Source organism: Trachemys scripta, chromosome 15 (assembly GCF_013100865.1).
Source record: "Trachemys scripta elegans isolate TJP31775 chromosome 15, CAS_Tse_1.0, whole genome shotgun sequence".
NCBI lineage: Eukaryota > Metazoa > Chordata > Testudines > Emydidae > Trachemys > Trachemys scripta.
The window spans coordinates 6492590-6516641 of NC_048312.1; the positions used below are offsets into that span (position 1 = coordinate 6492590).

The 24052-nt window shown below is 42.5% G+C and overlaps 2 protein-coding genes and 1 long non-coding RNA gene across 3 annotated transcripts; 2 read left to right on the forward strand and 1 right to left on the reverse strand.

Annotated features, from left to right (window-relative positions):
- Positions 1 to 389: 389 nt before the first annotated feature.
- Positions 390 to 3390, forward strand: LOC117888340. The gene is made up of 2 exons (XR_004648310.1): positions 390 to 1676; positions 2966 to 3390. It is a non-coding gene; the product is annotated as an uncharacterized LOC117888340 (long non-coding RNA).
- Positions 3391 to 7302: 3912 nt separating this feature from the next.
- Positions 7303 to 15318, forward strand: DIABLO (diablo IAP-binding mitochondrial protein). Its single transcript, XM_034791291.1, has 6 exons — positions 7303 to 7447; positions 9460 to 9580; positions 10543 to 10674; positions 11987 to 12097; positions 12261 to 12357; positions 13402 to 15318. The coding sequence occupies exons 1-6, from the start codon at positions 7395 to 7397 to the stop codon at positions 13614 to 13616; spliced, it is 729 nt and encodes a 242-aa protein (XP_034647182.1). The 5' UTR covers positions 7303 to 7394; the 3' UTR covers positions 13617 to 15318.
- A 2395-nt stretch (positions 15319 to 17713) lies between these two features.
- On the reverse strand, positions 17714 to 22750 carry B3GNT4 (UDP-GlcNAc:betaGal beta-1,3-N-acetylglucosaminyltransferase 4). The gene is made up of 2 exons (XM_034791290.1): positions 22536 to 22750; positions 17714 to 19706 (listed from the first exon to the last, which is right to left on the reverse strand). Exon 2 carries the CDS (start codon positions 19677 to 19679, stop codon positions 18591 to 18593), a length of 1089 nt encoding a protein of 362 aa, XP_034647181.1. The 5' UTR covers positions 19680 to 19706; positions 22536 to 22750; the 3' UTR covers positions 17714 to 18590.
- Positions 22751 to 24052: the final 1302 nt, after the last annotated feature.

Below are 24052 nucleotides of genomic sequence, written 5' to 3' on the forward strand. Positions count from 1 at the left end.
TTACATATTGCACCACTGCAAAGTTCTTTGCCTTACACTTTTAACCATATACAAACACGTTTATAGTTTATCTTTGCTAGTATATTTGAGTATAAAGTGACAACAGTGAGGTTAGGTTTAGTGATTAAAAAAAAATCAAATTGACAGTTCCTCAATAGACTTTCATCATTTTATTATTTAAATGGACTTTTCTTTCATTTGGATATACATTTTCTCCTGTAATACTGCATCATTTTGATACTGCCTGAGACAGAGAGAACAAAACTGAGGAGCGAGAAGACTAAAACTGACTAATCTGGTTTTACTAGCCAAGCCAAGTGAAATGTAAAAGGTAATAGCATAAATAAAGAAGCGCTAGATTATTTACCTTTTTCATTTGTACTAACTAGTTAGTAACTGGACTTGTTTCCTAAGAAAATATTTTTAACCTGCGTATCAAATTGAACTTCAACTTTGGCCAAAAAGAGCACCGTGTGTCAGCATAGCATTTCTGAAGGGACATCACAACTAGCAGCTAGACTGACAGTTACACAGACCCAGCAGCTACAGGGTCTCTTCCTAGAAACAACAAGAAATAAAGCCTGGAGTTGACCACATCTCCCGGGGAGCAATTACTACTTAATAAGCTTCCTGAGCTTGTTTATGTTCCCTTCTAGCTAAGGTCTTTCTGACCACGGGGTAATAATTTGATAACAAGAAATCCTGATTAAATTAAGAGGCCATTTGCTAGAGCATAATGTCTCAGTAGGTAAGAGATTTGCTTTGCAGGAGATGCTCTTGCTGCTCTGAGCTGCATATATGTCTGGTTGTTTAAAAGCCAACCCAAACAACCTTTACCTTTTAAATAGGATTATTAGTAACCAATTCACTGAGACTAGACTGACATCTTGACATTTTTTCTGTCATTTAAAAAACCAAGCAGTCTCTCTCTCAGAGGCAGAGATTCTGTGGTGTGGATATGTGAAATACACTATGTACAGAACTGGACTGGTGATATTGCAGAGATAAGCCTACCTTCATCCATCACTTTTGATAACAGGGCCTAACTAGATCTACAGGCATTCATCTGGTCATGTCCTGTTGATCTTAAGAGATTCACCAGTTCCACTCCAGTATCATCCTCCTTCTTCTTTAATGGTCCCTCTGTGAGAACAGGGCTGTTAAGAGCAGAAAATTATACAAAAAGCAGAATATGCACAATAAAGTCTCCAAAAACATAGGAAACTGTCTGGTGAAATAAGAGGAAGCAGATGAGCCTAAGAGGTGATGTAGAAAAAATAAGGATATTTACAAAAGCAGTGTTAGATGACATAACTGGGAGGCGGGGAGTTTAACGCATTTTAAAATATACAATATATTGTTCACATCAAAAATCTCCCTAGGATTTATGGCAATACCAATGGTTGGATTGTTCTGTACTGTTGTGCTGTCAGCACAGAGAAAGCAAAGGGTCTATGTCATATGTAATAATTGGTCTCTGACCACACCTAGTCCATTAGTACTGGTGCAGGCTGTAAATACAACCTCATTACTCCTGACTCTTCGGATTAGCAGACCAGAAGGGGATCAAACTACAGCACCAACCTTTTAGAAGCCAGAAATTCAAGAGAAAGCTGCAGAACAAAAGCAGATAGAAACAGAAACTTTAAGAAGTAAATCCAGTCATCTATCCCACGGTAAGCCATTTATGTATCTCTTTGTCAACATAGGTTTTGTTCTATAATGAGAATGATGTAAAACATTGGTTAGTAAATAACTTCCATACTCTGAAAAACTACATCTAACAGAATTTTTGTTAATTTGCAGTATTTTCCATAACACATTAATACGCCTGACCATAGCGTGGGGTGTGGGGAGTTTAAAAAAAAATTAAAACAAAATATATATATTTGAAAGCTGCTGTTTAGATTTCACTTCATGTTTCTAATTAATCACTCTTTCGTTAAGTGGTAGGATGGAATTCAGTTTGCTCCAACTGGAGGTATACTATTTGGAAGAAAAATAATCCTTTTTGGTTAGTATTATCCTAAACCTAGTTTCATTTTCCTTTTGGTCATGCATACAAAGGTACAAATCTTTTTGCTCTGGTAATTTTCTGATGAAGGGTCAGTGAACATGCAAGTGGAGATGGGAATAGGATTCCTTACATATCTGTCCTTACATCTTAAAAGCCTAAGTAGCAAACAGCTATTGCAATTATGTTGAGATTTTACACAAAGTTCACTAACTGGTGGCAACTGATTGGGCAATGCACAAATATATATTTAACTGGGGAGGAAAGAAGTTTAAAACATCTTATCCTTTCCTCTTTAAAAAAAGGTTATTTTAACAGGAGTTATGAAGCTTTCAGATAAATAAATTTATCTTTAATCCCAAATCTTCCCCTGATCGGAAACAAAAAGCCTGTTCTGTGCCCGTCTGTCCATTAGAAGCAATTATAACATTAAATATTAACAGTGGCTTCTCTGGAGAAATTGACCACTTTGATTAGAGCTTTTTGTTGGTACTAATGCACCATCGGCGAATGCTCTAAATACAAAGCTCGCCAGCCACATATCAACTGACAGAAGGGAATAATTCCTGGAACTGACTGGGACCTCAACTGCCTGCCCCTGCCCTAGTCCACCCACATATATTTTTAACCTTGCTTGGTTCTTCCATTCTCGCACCCCACCCCAGTCTTAACCTGGTTTGTGATCAGCTCCTGCAGCTCCTTTCAGCACTACACATCCTGAAAACTCTGAAAAAGACTTTCCAAATACACAACCACTGTCCCGGCCTTACACTCTCCCCTGGCAATTAAAAAGCTTCTGACAAACTATAGTGTCCACAGACTTTGTTATACACCACCACCAGAAGCTACCTGAATCCAGACTTTTCTACATGCAATTAGCAGGCTCTCCCTCAGCTCTCCAACTGCCTGCTCAGAATGGCTCATCCTCCCCTTTATTTCTCTTCCTTTCAGATCAGCATACTTTAGTGCGGAGCAGAGTGTGAGACAACCGCAGAAATCCCATCTGGCTTGTGGTGCTTGGACGAACCATGCAGGAGTCCTTCGCTGTCCACTTCCTGAAAGTGCTGAAGGAGCTCCTGGCCTTCGTGCTGTTCAGTTACACGGTGCTGATTGGAGCACTGCTCCTGGCTGGCTGGACAACTTACTTTTTGGTGCTTAAGTGACAGCTCCCCTCTATCTTCTCTGGCTACAGACTAGTCCAGAATGTGCAACAGTCACCACCAAGTACCCTGCAGCTGGCATCTGCTCAACAAATAGAATGTCAGTTCCTTTTGGCTCCACAAACTTTGCAAGTCTTTGTTTTATTATTGGCTAAATACAATCTTATTTTCTTATGTAAAACAAAAAATTATTAAAAAACACCTTGCTGACCCCCAGTGGCTCTTCCAGACTCAGTCTTTGGGCTCAACTCTGCTCCATGCCTGAAGGATCAGAAAGATTGCTGGCAATTTTGTCTTCTGATCAATCTTCTCCTTTTTGACATCACTCCTGAGAATAGCAGCTTGTTGAGGGTGGTGGATGAAAGGGAGGGAGAAAGCCCAGAAGTGGTGCAGAACCATTAGAGTGTGAGCTGGCCTCTGAGCAATCAAGTCCAGACATGTCTGCTTCAATCAGCCTTGTTATGGAGGTGAAGGCAGAGAGATGCTTAACTTTTTATTTCTGATCCTCTTATTCAGTCCTGGACGTGCTTCCCTCAAATCAGCATAACCCACGTGTCTCCTCTCTTTCTGTTTCCACATTTTTATCTGATGGTGTCCAGTTTTGGGTTAAGTTTCCCAGCCTTTCCCACCAGACAGTGATATTAGCATATTTAGAAGAGTTTAAACCAGCAAGGCGAGAGTTTTACTGGGACCATGCTGTATAAGAAAGCACTAAAAATATCCTGTGCAACTAACCTGTTCCTGGGAGAGAGGGAATAAAATGACCTGCTAGGATTTTCTGTAATTTCTATGGGTCAGAACTGTTCATCTTAAAATAGTGGTAAGTCTAAACAGCGATACCTGGTAAATCAGCACTGTTCCATTGAAGTCAGTATAAATCAACCCTAAATCTCAAACATGCTGAATTGATTTCTTATGCTTTTATTTCAGAAGACAGAAGTGTAAAAAAGGACAAGTGTCTATGGGAGTTTGTTCAAATAATTCTATGATTTTTAGAAAGAAAAACAAAACCTCTCTCTTAACTTCCAGGACCTACATGGCACGTTTCCAACTTCTAACAAACATTTTAATAACTGCAAACTACTGGGTTGAAAATGAGCCTACAGAATGGTTAAAAATACATATGACGAGTAAAATGTGGGCAACCACAGGGTGTGCTTCTGGATACCAAAGTTTACACCAATTGCAGTGTTACAACAAAACACAGATGTTGTTTTACTGACATCAACATCGTGGTCTCAGGCCTGCAAAGGCTTAGATGTTTTACACTATGAATAGCCCCACTGACTTCAAAGGGAGTCTGAGACTATTCACAGTGCGCAAACTTTAGCATGTACATAAGTCTGCAGGATCAGGGTCCTAGCGCACAAGTGATTTCTCTCTTGGTTTGTGTCACAAGGCAGTCCACTGAGCTGATGTCACGTTAGCGAAATCTGCTTCTAGCTCATTCAAGCCTCGTTTTATGCCACTTAAAATGTCTTTCTGTACAAAAATGCTAGAAAAATTAAAGTGAGTACAAAAGTCATTTGAATTAAAGAAATTACCCCCACACACACACACATCTATTTCACAGTCCCTACTCTTTTTAATGTAATCAGAAGTCTGTGGATATTTGGTCATACAGTGACACTTGGCATGTTGTGCCCTATAACTAAGAATATTTATGACAGAGGGGAAAATTATTTTTCCCTCAGAATGTATTTATACTACACCCTTCTAAAATAGTGATCAGTGTCATCTGTTGATGCACATGACAATAACTGAATAAAAACTAAATAGAACATTTTAAAACTTTTAGAAGCCACTAGTAAAAAGTTTGTCCAGCTAATTTACAAAGTTTCACTCCTATCTTTGATTTCAGATCATTCAAATTGTTCATTACTTAAAGACTAGCAACGTCACTCCCAAGAACAAATGTAGTCACTTGACTTTATAAATAGCAAAGTAGCCCCATTAAAATCAATAGGTGTTTGTGTGGGATAATTATAGACTAAATGTCAGAAAGGAACAAGAAAAGCTGCTCATTGTAGAGTGAGTTTTAAAATGGAAAAACCCGCAAAGGATACAGCTGTGCCTATAATGTAAAGAAATTAAGGAAGTTATTAGAAAGAGCCCCATTAAGAAATTACACAGGCAAAATTCACACTAATGCCCTAAGTCTGCAAGCCCTTATGTGGCACAGAAAAGTGAGTTCAAGATCATTATATTCCAGCATGTGTGCATTGACGCTGTGAATGAACACAAGTAAGATTAAGCAACAAGGGCCTGAGCCAAAGCCCACTGAAGTCACTGGGAGGCTTTGCATCAAGTGCTAAGCATAGTCCACTGAACTGCATTAAAAACAGAGTCAAAGAATGGTCACGTCTAAGGAGACAGACTTAAATATAATCCTCACCATGCTAATAGAATGTTTATCTACTTTCTTAGGGCTTAGTTCTGCTACAAACCTGGTGGGCACACAGAACAAATCTGATTTAGGAGCACATTCTCTTCCTGTGATTCCTGTCACTACTTTTTACTTGTACAGACAAGATTCCACATTTGTGCTATCCATTTCAACCTCTAAATGCTCTTTACATATATGTATACTTTAAATCAGATGAGCAAGACTAAGTTATTTCCCTTTTGAAAGAAAGATGGCCTCTTGTTTGTGTTGATTCCTACTAACTCATTTTTATGGCATCAATCCAGCTTGACAAAAAAGAAAAGGTGGGGGGGAACAGATCTATTTGCAAGAATACCAAGAGGGCAGCATAGACAGGAGAAACAGTAGTTATCAAACCAAACCATAAGGGAAAAAGTTCAGACGCATTGACAATTTCTCAATGAGACAATATTAAAGGCACAACAGCAAACTATCCCAATGTGAAGGAGAGCTAGGCAGACTAGTAAGAGGCCAATATGACTCCATCAGTTCTTTAATGACCTAAAAATCAAAACGGCATCCTACAAAAAGTGAAAACATGGACAAATTGCTGAGTACAAATCAACAGCACAAACACGTATTGGCAAAATCAGAACAGCACAAATTAGTTACACCTAGCAAGAGACATAAAAGACAGGAAGAAGCGGGTCTCTAACTACGTTAGGCACAAGAGAACGTGTAGGTGCTCTACTAAGCAGGAAAGACGAGCAAATAACAGATGACATGAAGAAGGCTGAGGTGTTTAATGCCTCTTTTGCTTCAGTCTTCATGAAAAATGTTAATTGTGCCCAGATACTTACCATAATTAAGATTAAGATAAGTTAGAGCTAGTGAAGACAGCTAAGTACTTAAGAAACTAGCTGAAGCAATCTTGGAGCTTGTAGCAATTATCTTTGAAAAGGCATGCAGGAAGAGTGAGGTGCCAGAGGACTGGAGGAGGCCAGCGTACCGATCTTTCAAACCGGGGACAAAGACGACCTCGGGAACGCTAGCCCTGCCAGGCGAATTTCGATACCTGGACCAAATTATTAAACAATCCATTTGTAAGCACCTACAGGGTTCCAAGTAATAGCCAGCATGTATGTAACAAGAACAAATCATGGCAAACCAACCTCCCTTCTCTGAAGGGTTACCGGGCTAGCGGCTAGAGGGGAAGCGGGACATGGGCGAGCCGGATTTTGACACTTCACAGGACAGGCTGAAAGCAACCTAGGGCGACCTGGTCTAGAGGACATGACTGTCAGGCAGGTGCAGACAGGCCCGACTCGCAATAACTATCAGCGGCTGCTCTCAAACTGGGGGCACAGGCGCCGGCTTCCCCTCTGCCGGGTGGGTGCTCGCCCCCCCCCCCATCCCTGCCCCCCCAGGCCCCGCCCCCTGTCCCAGTCTCCCCTCCCGGCCCCGCCCCTGCCCCCAGGCCCCACCCCCTGCCCCCCAGTCCCCGCCTCCCGGCCCCACCTCCTGCCCCCCCAGGCCCCGCCCCAGTCTCCCCTCCCGGCCCCGCCCCTGCCCCAGTCTCCCCTGAGCACTTCGGGTCCCCGCTCCTCACCCTCCCCCCCCCGNCCCCCCCCCCCCCCGAGGGGCGGGGCTGGACTCTGGAGACACCCCCCCCCCGCTATTAGCAGCGCTCCGCGCGCTCAGCGGCTCCGCTCCGCTCCCCTCCCCCGGCTGGCCAGAGCACTGCGGCTGCGCCGCTAAGGGCAGGGCGAGTCTCCAGGAGGCGGAGCCCCACGCCTCTGGGGGCGGGTGTTACGTCACTTCCGGCGCGCTGCCGCCCTGCTCTAGTCCCGAGGAGATGGCGGCCGCTGTGCGTAGCCGGTGGTTCCGGTGCTGCTCCGCCCTGCTCAGGTATCGCCTGGCAACCTCCCCCCTCCCCCCCGTGAGAGCTCCGCCCTAGACCTCGATCGCCCCTGAGACTCCGGTGTAACCTCCCGGCGGGCGCCGCCGCCTCCTCCTCTCTGAGCCGCTCCCCGCCTGTGAGCCCGAGCGTCTCCGCCCGCTTCGGAAACCTCCGGTCCCCCCGAGATCTCTTCCGCACCGCGCCACACCCCTTACCGCCTAACCCATGAGACCGCTGCGTAGCGCCTCAGGCCATTGACCGCACCCCTCCGTGCCTCAGTTTCCCCCCAGTAAAGCGGGGGTGAGCCCCGCGCTTAGAGATCCTTGGCGACCCAGGGCTACAGCAATGAAAGGGTCATTGGCAAGGTCTGACCTTTGGCACTCACCCATTTTGAATGGGCTGCTCCTTACAGTGGCTACAAAGGAACTTTGGGCTGCCCCATTTTTGGCGTGATACACACTCTGAAGTTTGAAAATAAAATTATTTTACAACACCCCTCCCCCGTGTCCCTGCAGGACTTATTTTCACAGTTAGGGCCTGGGTCAAGTCTGGCAGTTGGTCTAAACCAAATGGAAAACTATTTCTAACATTATCTGTTGTACCAGCCTGTTAACTTGACTCTTATCAAAGTAACACATTTTAACAGATTAGGCTCCTTATTTGGTTTGCTTAATACCATGAACCTCCAAACACCTATGCATGTACTTAACTGCAAGCACACAAGCAGTCCCAGCTAAGTAAAAATATGGGGGAAATTAATTTTTAAATCTCTTAATTTTCACTGTTTACATTTTCATAATTCCCTCAATTTACATAGTGAAATTAGGCTGTTCTCACTTTTGCTGAGAGTCGGTCTCATGTATTGGTTCCCATGAACTAGTGCAGTGTTCGAGTTGTAAATAGTTATGGAGAATGTTTAAATCTAAAACAGTTTTTGTTTGGATAATAAATAAAAGTAATAATCACTTCTATTATCATTATTTTTAAAGTTTATGCCTAAATTATCTGGCAGGGGCCCTTTAAGTCTGTAACGTGCTAAAGACAGTGTGAGCAAATACTGTTTGCTTTATACAAAAAGTTTCATTGACTTCTGTGTGGGAACTTGTGAGAGTGAGGTGGCTTGGCTCATACATTTAGTTCTCCCTGCACTGTTCATTTAGTTGAGTATTTTTGTATTTTAATATGAAGATGGTATTCTTGCTCTTCTTTTCAGCTACGTGGACCACCTCTCATTTGTGATCATATACCATGGCTGTAGTAACTACAGCAATTCCTTATCAGGAGAAGTGATATTAAGACAGAATGTAACTTGTTTTAGTTGTCTTTTAATGCCATTTAGCTGCTGCAAATGATAAACCGGCCTTGCGCAAACCACTGCTGTTCCACAGGTCACAATTTGAGAATGAGTTATAAAATGAACTGATCGTGCATTCTCAGAAATCTGACCTTCAAACCATATAAATGTCGTGAGGGAGAGAATAGATGCTTTTCACTTATGATTTGACACACTACCATACTATTTTATTTCAACAATAAGGCCCTGATGCAGCACACATTTACATGGACATAATCCCGTTGACTACAATAGGACTGACTACCTGTCTATGAAGTTAAACGTGCATAAGTATTGGTTTCAGGGCCTCTGATTATAAACCTACTGTTCTGCTTACTTGACCCTGTTAGTGTATTTTATTATTAATCTGAATGCTTTGTATCCATGTTAATTATATTAATTGCTGACAATAAGCTTATTACTGAAGTTACAATACACAAATTGATTAGCTTGTATCTTTCCTTGAGACTGTGATTAGGTAATTAACTTTAAAACAAACTTAAATGTATTATTTGTATTGTGGTAGTGCATCAGAAACCCAGTCATGGGCAGGACTCTGTGCTAGGCAAACACATAGCGTGGGGGGAAAAAAAAAAAGTCTCTGCCCCCAACGTGTTCTGCTCCTCCAGAATATTTATTTCCCAGTGTGCAGCTGTCTGCGTGCTTATCTTTGTTTCTTGTTCCCAGACAACGTTTTCCTGTTCTGGCTAATGCTAGGAGACGCTGTTTCTCAGGACTGAGTGGCCCATGGAACAAAATGGTGGGAGTGGGTTTTGGAGTAGCCCTGTGTGCAGTCCCTATTGTACAGGTAAATGTACTGGAGTGAATATACATTACACGGATTTTAATATTCTAAGGTGTTTGATGGAAGAGTGTGCTTGTGGCAAATAGACCAATTTCTTGTATTAATTAAAACAACCACCCAGTTATTGTATGATGTTATTAGTATGCATATTGCAGTATGCCCACTGAGCTTTCTGGGACATAGCTGGACATCTAGAAATTCTCTGCATCTTAGCTGACTTTTAAAAGAAGCATGAATTTAAAGTGATTCCACTATAAAGAGTATGACTTAAATCCACTTAGCAAGAAACCATCATTCACTTTTAAAGATCAGTGGCAACGTAAAATAGATTTGCCCTAGTGTCAGTTGTCCCATAACTAAAATACTATTTTATAATAAAATTATTGAAAATTACTTGCTGTTACTTTGTGATGCCTCAAGCTGCCATGGCACATCATTCAGGAATCCCACTATTAATAGAGCAAACCCCACAATTCATAGGGGGAAATTTACTTGTGGTCCTGGTATGTAATTAACAAGTTTCAGCTCTTGCATGTTGCCTAGTGTGCCTGAACTTTTACAACCCACTGATAACCATCAGACAGGAAACAAGATAAGAATATGTTTTGCATATATATTACAATATTCTGACTCAGGCAAATACTGGGAAATAAAAATAGAAAAACTGGTTGTAAAAAAAAAAAAAAACTTGCAGGAAAAGATATTTTGGTGAGCTACTTCCTGAAATGTCGGCCCTTCAGAGAAGCAGTTACAGGACATGAGAAGAAGAGAATGGAACTATTGGAGTAAAATTTTGTTCTATTTTTCAGAAGTTAGTTATTTAAGAGTTAAGGCAGACCAGCAATTTATTTTTAGCAATGGCTCCTGTGGGTTTTTTTTGCTTACCGGAAAAGACATTTTTATCATTATAAGTTGTCTGTCTTTGAAAACCAGTGTAAAGTCTGTGTAAATCTTTTGTCTTTCAGAAACATGAGCCCACTTCTCTCAGCCATGAAGCCTTGATTAGAAGGGCAATTTCTCTGGTAACAGACAGTACTTGTACTCTTCTCTCTCAAACAACATATGCATTAATTGAAGCATTAACAGAGTATACAAAGGTAAGATGAGTGACTGCCTACATTAGTACAAACTTAATACTGCAACAGCTGGAGTATTTAACTCTCTCACAAAGACAAGCTCTGACTGCAATTATTAAATCAGCTCTTATACCTAAAATGGACTTTGACTTCACAAATCAATGTAACAGGGATGTAGAGCTTCTGGGGTAGCAGTTCAGCTTGAATTGGTGCATCAGACATGTCAAAATAAGTGAACTGAACTGAACATGTCCCTGGTGGACAATAGAGGAGGTGTTGCTGCTGTTTTGGAGTGATGGTGATCCAAGGCACAAGCGATTTTTAGAGGTTTGTGAAACTCTCTTCAAGAGAAGCCCGGGCACGAACTACTTCCTGAAATGTGGACCCTTCACATGAGCAGTGAGGCTAAACTTTGCAAATAGTAGTCTAATATCTAGACAGAGAAAACCAAAGCCAGATATCAAGCATTCTTTAAAAATACATCCATTACCTTCCTGACTTCTTTTCTAGGCAAAAACAATATGTAGGTTTCATCAGAAACAAATATTTTTCCAAACTGAGTTTGAAACTCTAAAAAGGCCTATTTGAAAAGTGCCAAATTAAGCAGAATAGTTGTCCATATTAAATTAACTACTGATTAGCATTGCCTTTAATATATCACTGTAGATAAGTAAATGCAGAAATTGAAGACTTACATGCATAAGGAGAATTTATCCATTATGTCTCATTCCTGCCAAGATTTTCCATACAAAATAAGCAGTTTGGCAATATTTCAGTTCTAAAATGTGTAATGAACTGGCTAGTTTTTGTGTATATGTACTACTGCCCTCTGCTAGATAGAATCAAAGTGTTTGTGTATTATGGGTCCTTATTTCAAGGGAAGTTCTCTTCTAGCTCAAGTGCTAATAGACTTGGTTTTTCAGCAGGAGAATCAGAGTTCTATCTGTGCTGTTACTATTAAGTTTCTAGGATATCACAAAACTTGTTTTACAATATTAAACTGTCAATTTCTAATTTTTCTAGACTTGAATTACAATGAAATCTTTTCAACACATTGTTTCAGATTAATTACATTACTGAACACTAATACAATACCAGCAAAAGCAAAGTTCAAAAAGCACTTCTGAGATTATCCAGAAATGATTTCCTCACTAAATATTATAGGGGATTAAAACAAGGGAAAGTGTTAGATCATTTCCCATTTTTGTCTACTGTGCAACATAAGACAATGTGAGAGCATCAGCAGATGCAAAATTAGTTTGAAAGTAAGTAGCACTTGCATATTTTGAGTACTTTTCTCAAGTAGCTGTGCTAGACTTATGCTCTTTTGCAGGCAGTTTACACACTGGTCTCTCTCTACCGGCAATATACAAATCTTCTTGGGAAAATGAATTCCAAAGAGGAGGATGCAGTATGGCAGGTGATCATAGGAGCAAGAGTTGAGGTAAAGAATTAACTAACTTCTGCAGTCATCAATTTGTCTCCTTTTTGTTATTTAAGGAATATTTCTCCATTCATTAATTTAACATGGCTGTAAGAGTGTCTTACAAAAAGTGGGTTCAGATAGTGTTAAACAGTGTTACATGACATTTGGTTTTTAATTATAGATGACTACAAAGCAGCAAGAATTCCTGAAGTTAGAATCCAGTTGGATGACTGCTTTACATCTTTCAGAGATGGCAGCAGAAGCTGCATATCAATCAGGTATTCGGGTATTACTGTAATACACTCCTCAGTATCCGCTGGAATTTGTAAGTTTTTAGCAAACTTTCCCCTGGCGCATAGGCAGTATTTATTATTAAAAAGGTGCAGGCAAGATTGACACGAAATCTAAATATGCTTAGTTAGCGTGCAGAGCGAGAATCACATGGTCTGATTTTCAGAGCTGCCTGTGTCTTCCACGGAGGACACAGCTGCTCAGTTCCTCTGTATTTTCAATTGAAGTGCTTAGTACACCTCTACCCCGATATAACGCTACCCAGATATAACACGAATTCGGATACAACGCGGTAAAGCAGTGCTCCGGGGGGGCGGGGCTGCGCACTCCGGTGGATCAAAGCAAGTTCAATATAACGCGGTTTCACCTATAACACAGTAAGATTTTTTGGCTCCCGAGGACAGCGTTATATCGAGGTAGAGGTGTACTTCTGAAAACCATAATTTAATACAATTATCTAATTATTTAAATTAAAAATAATAACAAACACCTGATTATTTCATTTCAGGAAATAAGGAAAAATTGTAGTATAAATTTGACTAAGAAAATATTCTTGAAACTAAATATAATATTAATGAAATAGTGAGAAGACTAGGTTGTTCAAGTACTGTAATATAGTCATTCACATAGACAGCAGGTTCAAATCCAGAATAGACCACTGGTGACTGAAAATTGCCACCATGTGATGATTGTTCATCTTGGTTTATTTCTCACAGACCATGTGGCCACATCACAGAAAATCACAACCTAATTTTGCACTGATTGGCAATCCAAACTTTGTTGGGAGGGATATTCTGAGAAAAAAATTTCCATTCCGTCATATGATAATACAGTCTAAAAATATCTAGTTATTAATCGACAATAAAGAGGAGTAAACTATGTTTTCAAAACTGTCTGATTTGCTTAGAACATGAACAGTTTAGTAAAACATGATATTTAATTACTACCAACTTAATACTGGTCTTAATTGATGGTGTTTTATCATAAGGGCTGTTTTTGAATGAATTTACTTAAATTACTGTGTTTTTCAGGTGCAGATCAAGCTTCAGTGACAGCTCGCAACCATATTCAGCTGGTGAAAACACAGGTGCAAGAGGTACGACAGCTGTCACAGAAAGCAGAGACCAAGTTAGCTGAAGCTCAGACAGAAGAGCTCATTAACACAAAAGTTGAGGAATCGTCACAGCCATGCAGTATCCCAAAAACCACAGAGGAAGTCGAAGAGTCTTATCTTCGCGAAGACTGAAAAAAACCTTCCAAATATCACCTTTGGAGTATCTGATAGCATACCACTAATTCCAGGGCCCTGAGTTTCCCACATCATTAAGAAAATAGACGTTGGATAAGGAAAAGGCATTGAAGACAGGCATGCTATCTGTTGATAATTGGTGGCAGTGGGCAATAATTTTCTCCCCCACAGATTTGCTATACCTTAGCCACCAGCCAGATTCAGGTGTTTGAAATGTCTTTACTTTTTAAATTACCATTATTATAATATGCATTGTTAGTAAATTTTTATTTAAGTGTACAACTATGCAAATGTGAAATTAGCTGTTAAAGATACTTTGTTGATGAATGTTTGGGTCTGCTGCCATGAGGGTCTAATTCAGATGATTTAATACTAAACCCTTGGAAATTCCCAATGTCTAAAACTAATTGTAGATTGCAACCAAAGAGGGACATTTAAAAATAAATTATTTCTAGTCTATGAAGCAAGTTAATCTTAGTGGGTATTATATCTCTAGTCGAACAACAGAATTACATTTCATTGTCAGAAAGTCAGTTTGGTTAACAATGTTGATTTTTTTAGTGCTGTTTTCTAATTATTTTGACTGTGACAATTCATAATGGATATCTCATTGTTTAATAAAACGCAAACTACTGTAGTCTAATTGCACTTAATTGTATCAAAAGAAGACAACTGATAGAATTGCTACAAATCTTGGAAATCTGTAAGATCTACACTCAGTGATTACTGTAGTATAGAGTATGGCAGATGTGTTTATGCAGACTTGCTTGTAATCTAATAGGAACACAACCAGCATGATGCAATACAACTGGTTTTCCATTGTAGTGAAGGAAGGATTTTGTTGCTGTGCCACATTTAAAATAGTGCGTGTGTCAATAGGGAACATAGTGTTGCAAAGGCAGACACACCACAAATAGCGGCAAATGCTATTTGATCTCACAACACAGTGCTCAGAATGTAAATTTTCAAGCAGCATAGCTGTAGTCTGCTCCAAATTGCAGGAAAAATGTAGCTTCCTCTTTGATAGTCAAATGACAGCATTTCACTGCATGCTGGGTTTTCAAACCACATTTCAGCAGTTCATGAGTATCTCATTTCTTTCCCTTTATGTCATTTAAGCAGTTTAATTTCGTATTGAATATATGGTTGTATTTTCCCCAAATTCATGTGCTGTTTTATTATCTGTACTGTAGAACGGTGGCGACTAGATTTTTATGAAAATCTCCCTTTAATATTTGTGTAATGCTGAATTACAAGACAGCTGAGTATTGGTAATATATATTTAGCCAATAGGTATGGTTTAGAGAAACAGACTTCTGTGTATTAGTAATTGTTAAATTTGTTTAAAGTGCCATTTTCTACAGGACCCCAGTCCGTGTGAAAGTTCCCGCCCCAAGCTTTCGTGATATTCTTGTGTTAGATTATAGGTTCTGGACTTGTTTTGGCATTTATAACTAGCACTGAGTGTTTGAAAGTCTTCCACCTCAATACCACCTTCCCTGAGAATATGTTTCTGAACTTCATTTCCATTTTACCTTTTTAACAAGGGGATCGGATCCCGGTAGCACTCTGTGACTGCAGCTAATGGGGAGTTTTAAACTATAGTTAGATTAAACTACACAAGAAAAGAGTGCAGAGTAACCTTAGGTAATTGTAACTCGCCTGCATTAGTAAGAAATAAAATATTTCCTGGCTGATATTTGCTTCGTTGCAATCAAATGTTTGGGTTTGTAAATATTTGTGCAAAGGGCATTGGTATCAAATGAAAAGATATCAGAAAATATTTTCACGGCCCCTAGCCAGAAGAAATCTTACAGGTGGAGGGTGAATACTTTCATAACACTAAGTTGGAGGTTAAATTAAAGCCTATATTTACTAGTGAGTCTCTTCCAAAAACAACAATCAATTTACACTTTGGTGATGGTCATAGCAGCCGTTAAGGACCCCTGAATACAGTTCTAGGATGGAGGATTATGGGAACCACCCCTAACAGAGGGGAGGGAGGGGGGAATTATTTGCAGTTGCACTGTTGGCACAAGGCTCTAAGCAAGCAACAGTGCCACATGGGGTCAGCCTCTCTCTGTAACTGCACGGTGTGAACAAATCTGAGCAGCTGCAGATTAGCTGGGGGCGGGGGGGAGAGTTCTGGTGCCAAGCCATTTATATTTATCATCCAAAATTGCATGTACTAGCATTGCTGGATATACGTGTCATTGGTACAGCCCTCGTGCCTGCGAAGGTGCCAGTGTAGCTCTGTCACATGTTTGTGTGGCATAGACTATCACGAAAAGATTGGATTCTATTTATGTAGTACCCTGGAAAGCAGAACAACGTTTCCTGTCTGAGTCAGGCTTCTCACCCAAACCAACTTCTGTTTCCTTCTTCACTTGGTCGCAGTTGTAATGTATCACTATTCTGCTAAGACAGCACACACATACCTCTGCAACTGTAAACTCAGCCCTGTAACATGTGTCATTAACACCCAAACTAATTTGTCTACTTTGCCATTGGAGAGAGGCAAAGTCCTTTCCAGTCCTATCGACTGATTGCAGCTTATCACCACATGCTAGTTTGTACAGTGCTTGGAGAGGCACGCTAAACGTTATTTCTTACTGTATCCCGAGTTTGTATCTGGGATTGTCCAGGGTAACAAAGAAATTATACAGTAGTATTTCATAAAAGGTACCAACCCCTATCCCTGATAGCAACACACACACAAGTGACTCACACACCTCTCTGGAAATGGATGAAAAGTGCCCACAGAGAATATCCGTGTCCAGTGAACAAGCTTCCCCTCTCTCTCCTAAAAATCCAAGCATTAAGTTTTACTACCCTACCTTATGCCTACATTACAAATAGAGCAACACAGAAACACTTCAGACTTAAACACCTTCCTAATCATGTTTTTAACCCTTCATCAGGAATTATTACACCTGAACAGAAAGGTGGGCAGGTACAGTAGTATTCATTAGAGACTTGTATTGTTCTTAATAAAAAAATAATCTGTGACCTGAAAGTTAAGTTTAGGTAAAAATGAACCCACATTATGGGCTAGTCTCTTAATGGCAGTTCTGCTTTCAAACATCCTCCTCTTCAACTGCTTATCTATTTCTATTATCTCTTCCTAGATTCTTAGGAATTGTGTGCTTATCCCAGGGCAGAGTCCACTACAGGAACAGTGAGCAAGTATCATACAACAGTGACAAGTGGAATAGTATCCAAGGTTACAATCCCTGGTGCCTTCAGACAACTACAACCCTAAGTAAAATGGTGAGACCCTCCAACACCAAAAGGGAATTGACAAGAACATCAGAAGTAACGAGAAAGGCAATTCAGGTTAAGCACTAATAAAAGCAAGCAGAGTAGTGACAGTGAAGGCATAATACACTGGCAAACAGGAACCCACAACATAAGAATCCATTGATTTGATGTAGTTTAAACAGTCTCGTCACAAACTTAAAAAGACAGGGAAGCAGAAATGTCTTGCTTCTAGTACCAGCTCTGTCAAACTCTCCTCTCCCTCGCCTTGTGGAAGGATGCAACTTACCCTCTACATCCCTCAGTTTCTCTTGATAAGAGACCTCCCTGCAGTGGATCTCAAAGCACTTTACAAACAAACATAAATGAAGGACCATCTCATATCTGTGTGGTAGTATTGCCCCTCCAGTTGCAGGTGCCAAGGTCACAGCAATCAGACTAGAATTGAGGTCTCGCTCCTCCAAGAGCAGCACTTTACTACCACTTCCAGGCCTCCTCCTCTCACCTGCAACACAGCAGTGCAAGGATGGATTATTTCATGAAGTTGAAAAGCTCCAGATGAGTACCAAGGAGGATGGGTCAGCTTGAACTTTACTCAAGGGATTGACTCAGCACCAAGGTGACATAGGACCTGTGTAGGGATTTATACCACACTCCGCCACAAGGCCATTAATTAGCAAGTCCCACTTCCCACAAAGCCATTCAGATAGATTTTCCATTTGCAGCTGTGTAACCTCTGATGGAGGCAGCTGTCAGCTAACCCTGGATTTCGTTTTGAAAGTCTCATTTCAATTGTACTTCCAGTAGAACAAGAATACTCAATGTAAACACTCACAACTGTATTTATTTATACCTGCGGTTAAAAAAAAGCCATTGTTATTACAGTGATTAATAGCAATTTGTTTCTTCTCCCAATCCCACTGTCAAGTATTTTTGTGCATAAATTCCAGTGCAAATAATCTAATGTAAGTAGATAAAATCGAAAGAAAAAGAGCTGGTTAGAAGTCAGTGCTATTAGAACTAAGGGCCTTGCTGTGTTAAGAACAGACAACTGAAAGATTTAGAGATCATCATCTCTGTGTTCTTTCCCCCATATCCCCATTAAGTAAATTTAGTGCTGGTGAAGTCTGCTGGATTGCTAACCCTGGACAGTGAAGTCCTTGACAGGAGATGCACAGACCCAGCAGCATAAGCTTGTCCACACATTTCTTGTGCCTTAGCCCTGATTTCATGGGTCAATGGGTGAGTTCAGGCTGTATTGCCTGTTTAGTAGGAAGGCCAGTAACTAGAGACTGCTAGTAAGGTTGGCAGTTGTAACTTGGACACTGACGTCCAAGAGACACCATCAGAACTGGCACTAAGACCACCACCTCACTTTGCAACCAGCCACTCAGAACCACCCAGGTGGGCGGAATTCAAAACAGTGATCTAGAGAGGAAGCAATCCCAATCACAATACCAAGTCCCTGAGCTATCCCCCTACGTGTTTTCAGTTCAACCTTGTGATGCTTCAGTAACCCAACAATATATTTTCAGAGGCTCATTGCAGAACATTACCCTACTGTAAAACTACAGTCTGTTGTTAAAAATGTATCATCTACTACAACTTTCTTTTGTTTCTATTTTTAATATCAGTTTAAGCAATCTGGAGTAACCACCACCATCGTTCTGTTCCCCTGCTCCCCCCTTAGCATCAGCAGTCTCGTTTTGTGAGTTACTGAGTTAATGATACAGCACACCTAATACGGTCATCCTTTACCAGCGTCCACATGATCCACATCTCGGTGGGGTTCAGCTTGTGCACTATCATCAGTCCTTTGTACAGACATGGATCAAAAGGATTAAAGGGCCTCTGGATCCCAAAGGTCTTAAAGCCAGCATGGTTCAATGGAGTCACTGCCATCTTTGCCAGACACATTCCCACAAAGACATCATCTATTGGGAAGAGTTCGGTGTCCTCAGCGGTGCTCTGGAGTCGCTGCACTGTCGTTCTGGACATCACATAGCCACCGCCACCAGCATAGAGAGGATAGTAGGGCGCTTTGTACATAGACTCCGGGATGAAATATTTTACTTTGGTGTTTCTTATAGGACGGGCCTGGCTGATCACATCCCCAACAAAGAGATCCTGCCCAGGTTTGAGTTCCTTGAGGAACTCAACGATATTGTAGGTGTTGACAAAAACGTCGTCATCGCCCTTCAGCACAAACCTGGCCTGGGGACAGTCCTCCATGAACCACCGGAGGAAGTGCAGCTCCTTCAGTGTCAAGTTGAAGAAGTTGTCGGTGAAATCCCACTGGACAATGTCATCAAACTCTTGGCTCTCATAGACCAGCAGCTGGTGGAGGGAGTGAGCCTGGATTTTGGCCTCCGAGCGCCCAAGCAAGAACACCAGCTTGATTGGCTTGCTGCCAATGACCACTTCTTTCCCCCATGTGTTCCTGATAGCAACCCTACGGTCTATGTTGATTGGGGGAGACTTGATTGCCAGCAAGAGGAATGTTTCCTCACTGCATCTCGAGGGCTTCAGCAGTGTGGAAAAGTTCCTGCAGTGCTTGTACATTAAGAAGGTGCGGTGAAGCTCTGGGAGTGCAGCAGAGGAATTGGCAATTGTCAGGTCTGGCAAACATTTGCTGGGTTCAGTCTGCTCCAGGGCCCAGAACGTATTGCTGGGATTTGGTGCAGCTATCTTCCTGGTTGCTGGAGACACAGCCAACTTAGTCTCTTTCCTTATATACATAAGGAACGCAATCAACGTGATTGAGACGGTATATAGTGCAACCATTCTTATCCTGGGATACATCTCAAACACTGGACCAGGAGCCAATCCCTGCACAGTTAAAGGAACACACACAAAATTTATTAAAGGAGCATTTCGGCTTCTTGTCTCAATGCTAAAGAGACTTTCTAAACAATTATCACAAGAGTCTAAAGGCCAAAGCTATTTAGGGGCTTAAAGATGCAGATAGGGATCCAGTGGGATGTACAAAAGTACCTGTGACGTTGTGCAGTCTATATGGTTTTATAAAAATATAAGATAAAAATATAAGTGAATGTAATGTAACTGGGATATGCTTCGTGCAAAAGGTCTCTTGTAAGGTATCATTACAAAGCTCATAATCTACTGAGTGTGATCATCCTATTTGTAGAAATGTACCAATCTAGTATCTAAAACTAGAAATATAAAACATAACTCTTGAGGGCCTATTGTAATTATGTCAAGTGTGGGCCATTAAGGATGCTTTGGAATCTTGATGACTCCCATTGTATGCAGATGGCTGTATTTACCTGTGAATCTTCCTGTATATGTGTGTGCTGGCAAGTGAGTAATGAAGTCTTGCAGTGACATGTGATCATGTCACCTGAACTGGAATCCATCTTTAACCTGGTGCTTTTCCAGTGAGGGGGGGGTGGAAACCCAGAGGGACAAAGGGTTCCCACCTTATGCAAAAGATATATAAAGGGGTGGAAGAGAACAAGTGAGAGAGGAGCCATCATGAAGAATCCCCTAGCTATCACCTGAGCTGCAACAAGAGCTGTACCAGGGGAAAGAATTGTGCCCAGGCCTGGAAGGTGTCCAGTCTGAGCAAAACTTACTGAAGCATCTCTGAGGGTGAGATTATCTGTATTCAGTTTGATTAGGCATAGATTTGCGCATTTTATTTTATTTTGCTTGTGACTTACTTTGTTCTGTCTGTTACTACTTGGAACCACTTAAATCCTACTGTCTGTATTTAATAAAATCACTTTTTATTTAGTAATTTACTCAGAGTATGTATTAATACCTGGGGGAGCAAACAACTGTGCATACCTCTCTATTAGTGTTATAGAGGGCGAACAATTTATCAGTTTACTCTGCATAAACTTTATGCAGGGCAAAACGGATTTATCTGGGTTTAAACCCCATTGCGAGTTGGGCATCTGAGTGCTAAAGACAAGCACACTACTGTGAGCTGATTTCAGGTAAACTTGCAGCTTTGGGGCAAGTGATTCAGACCCTGGATCTGTGTTAGAGCCAGACAGGAGTGGCTGGCTCAGCAAGACAGCGTGCTGGAGTCCTGAGCTGGCAGGGAAAACAGAAGCAGGGGTAGTCTTTGCACATCGAGTGGCAGCTCCCAAGGGGGTTTCTGTGGTCCAACCCGTCACAGCACCTAAGCAGCTTACACACCTAATTCCCATAGATTTCAATAGCAAAGATTTTATTGAATTTAATGGGATCAGGAGCTGTCCCATTACTCCACTTAAACAAGGAAGGACACAGGTTTGTCCCTGCCCAGACCAGAGTACTGGTGTCAGGGCTGCTCACTTTGAGAGCTGTCAGTGCTCAGATGGGGGGGGGGAGAGGGGTGAGAGAACGACGGACGGGGACAGATTCTAATGTTGGACTGTGAGCTCATTAGCCTATGAATTGAGTCACTGCTCAATTTGGGCCCAATCCTGCAAGGTGCGGCGTGCTCTCAATTTCCAGCCTCTCCTTTAGGAAAGGAGGGTACTCAGCCCAAGATCAGCTCGCAAATTCAAAGCTAACACTGCTCTTGGGCAGTGCCCAATATGTACCCAACTCCAGTTCTGCCACGGCGTTCTAACAGTCCATTACAAGCAGAAGGACTTAACCTAGTTTTCCCCTCACCAAACGTTCCCATTTAGAATTTTAAAGTGTCAGACAGGCACACTGGTGCTTGCACTGGTAACGGACCCCACATTTCAGTAGAAGGGCACTCGGTGCCTGAATCCAACATTAGAAGCCTTACAGGGATCCTGACTTTCCACAGGGATGACACACCCTTTTTAAGAGCTAGAGAAGCTGCAGAGACGGATAGTGCCCCCAACTGAAAGTGTTTAATGTTTAACTGTTATTAAGATCTCTGGCCTAGGAACCCAGAGACAGCCAGGTTTCGATGCTGCCTTACAAACTGTTTATAGTTAGTCCCGTTGTTTGCATTTAGGGTGGAATTTATCATGACATGATAAGAAGCCCACACTCATACTGCGACAATACCAGTTGTCTGCGGGGTACACCAGACGAAGGGGAACCTCAGAGAGGTTAAGGTTTAAAAGCTGTGGCCAAACCATAAAGGGTTTGGTTACACAGGGGCTAATATTGGGATAAGTGGTGCTCTACGTGGGCCAGTTTCTCCATGATCCATCGTGCATGTGAAATTTAGAACGGTTGCAACATTCCCTAGGTATCTAGCATCCAATCAACAGAGAGACTGAACTTTTTGCTGTCCTAGGCAAACGGGATCACTTATGCCACTCTCAGCCCTGTAACATTCTGTCGCCCTTTAATACACAGACGTTATTTGTAGCCGCCTGGTCGCTCCTATACAGAATCCACCGGTCAAGGATTGAAGTAAATCAGAGGTCTGACTTTAGACTCGCTGTTACAATCAATTAAGTCCTTAGTTATTAAAAGGACCCAAACATCCCACCAAAGCCTAATAATCAGTAACGTTCCCAAACCTCACAACGCTGGGCTGTCATTTATGTAAAGGAGATGGCGTGCAGAAAAAAAGAGCTAGTCTCCCAGTAAAGCTTTGAAGCGAGTTTGGCAGCTCCCTTCCAGGAGACTGCATCTGCTGCTGAACCCGACAAGACCCGGCCACGATCGGTGCAAACCATTCCTCCGAGTTGTACAAGGCTCTCCCTCCCCTCTTACCTTTCCCGCAGCACCGACTTCTCCTCGGGGACTGGGGCTCTGCAAGGAGCGCTCCTTACATGCACCATGCAAGCCCTCGCCTGCTGCAAGCAAATCTTTCGCCAGGCTTCAGTTTAAACAGGGGGAGGCGGGGGTGGTGCATGGAGGCCTGAACCCCCTTCCTGCCCCCTCTTTCTGTTGGGCGCGTGCATCTGGCTCTGGGAGCCGCTCGCTCCCCGTTCTTGCTGCCGTTCAAGCCGAAGCCGAAGCCGCATCCAATGGGCTCGCGCCGCTCTGGAGCCCGGCCGGCGTCGCCATAGAAACGGCGGGCAGACTCGCGCGGCCGTGAAATCAACCAGCCGCAGCAGCAGCGGCTCCGGGATTTGGGGCAAGGGGGGGCGCGAGCCAGGCGGAGTGACCGGCGCCAGCGGCTGGTGAATGGGTCAGCGGCGGGAGAGCGCGCCGCCCCCAATGCGGGAGGCATTTACTCTCGTGCAAATAGAGCCGGGATGAATTCAAATCCCCCTGCCCCCGAAAGTGGCTGAGCAAGGGGGAAGGTGCAGCCGGGGGCTCAGTCACCGAGCGGCGCTGCTGGGAATGCTAATGGCAAAGGCGAGGGGCTGAGCGGGGTTAGTGGGGTGACACCCTGTTCGGCCAAGGCACTTTGGTTTGACTCCCTCCCTCCCGGCTGTTTGGGGGGGGGAGGCAAGGGTCTGCCCCCCGCTCTGTCCCGGGCTGAGAACAGTCAATCCATACACACACCCCGGGGGGGGGGGGCTAGCGTTTTATTGGAAATCCCCTGCCCACCCACCTGCTCCCTAATTTCCCCTTTGGCTGCAAGGGCTGGATTCAGGTTGTGCTTGGGGCAGGGCCTTACCAGAGCGCCTCTGCTAGCCCCCGAGGATCAAGATTGAAGGGGGAGGGGGGACTCTGCTTTAAATAGAGCACAAACTCGGCTCACATGAAAACTTAATTCCTACGGGTGAAGAGTGGAAGGGTTTGTCATCCTGCTGCGGTAGGTCTGGACCCAGCCCTAAGGGCCTTCCTCGTGGGCCAGCCATCTCTGCAGCATTTAAGATTTGTTTTTGTTTTGCATTTCGCTTTCCAAGGAAAAATCTTCTGGCTCGGACCCGCTGCTGGGCTGCCTGCCTGGCTCGTCGGAGACCCTGAAACAATAGCTAGGACTGAGGAGTGTGAATTGTCTTAGAATGAATCTCAGCTGGTGTTAATTCAGAAATCCACAGGGGACAGGTTAAATGGTAGCGCTGTTAACTGTTTCACCACTGGTTTCAGAGTAGCAGCCGTGTTAGTCTGTATCCGCAAAAAGAACAGGAGTCCTTGTGGCACCTTAGAGACTAACAAATTTATTAGAGCATAAGCTTTCGTGGACTACAGCCCACTTCTTCAGATGCATATAGAATGGAACATATATTGAAGAGATATATATACACACATACAGAGAGCATAAACAGGAGGGAGTTGTCTTACCAACTCTGAGAGGCCAATTAAGTAAGAGGAAAAAAAAATTTTGAAGTGAT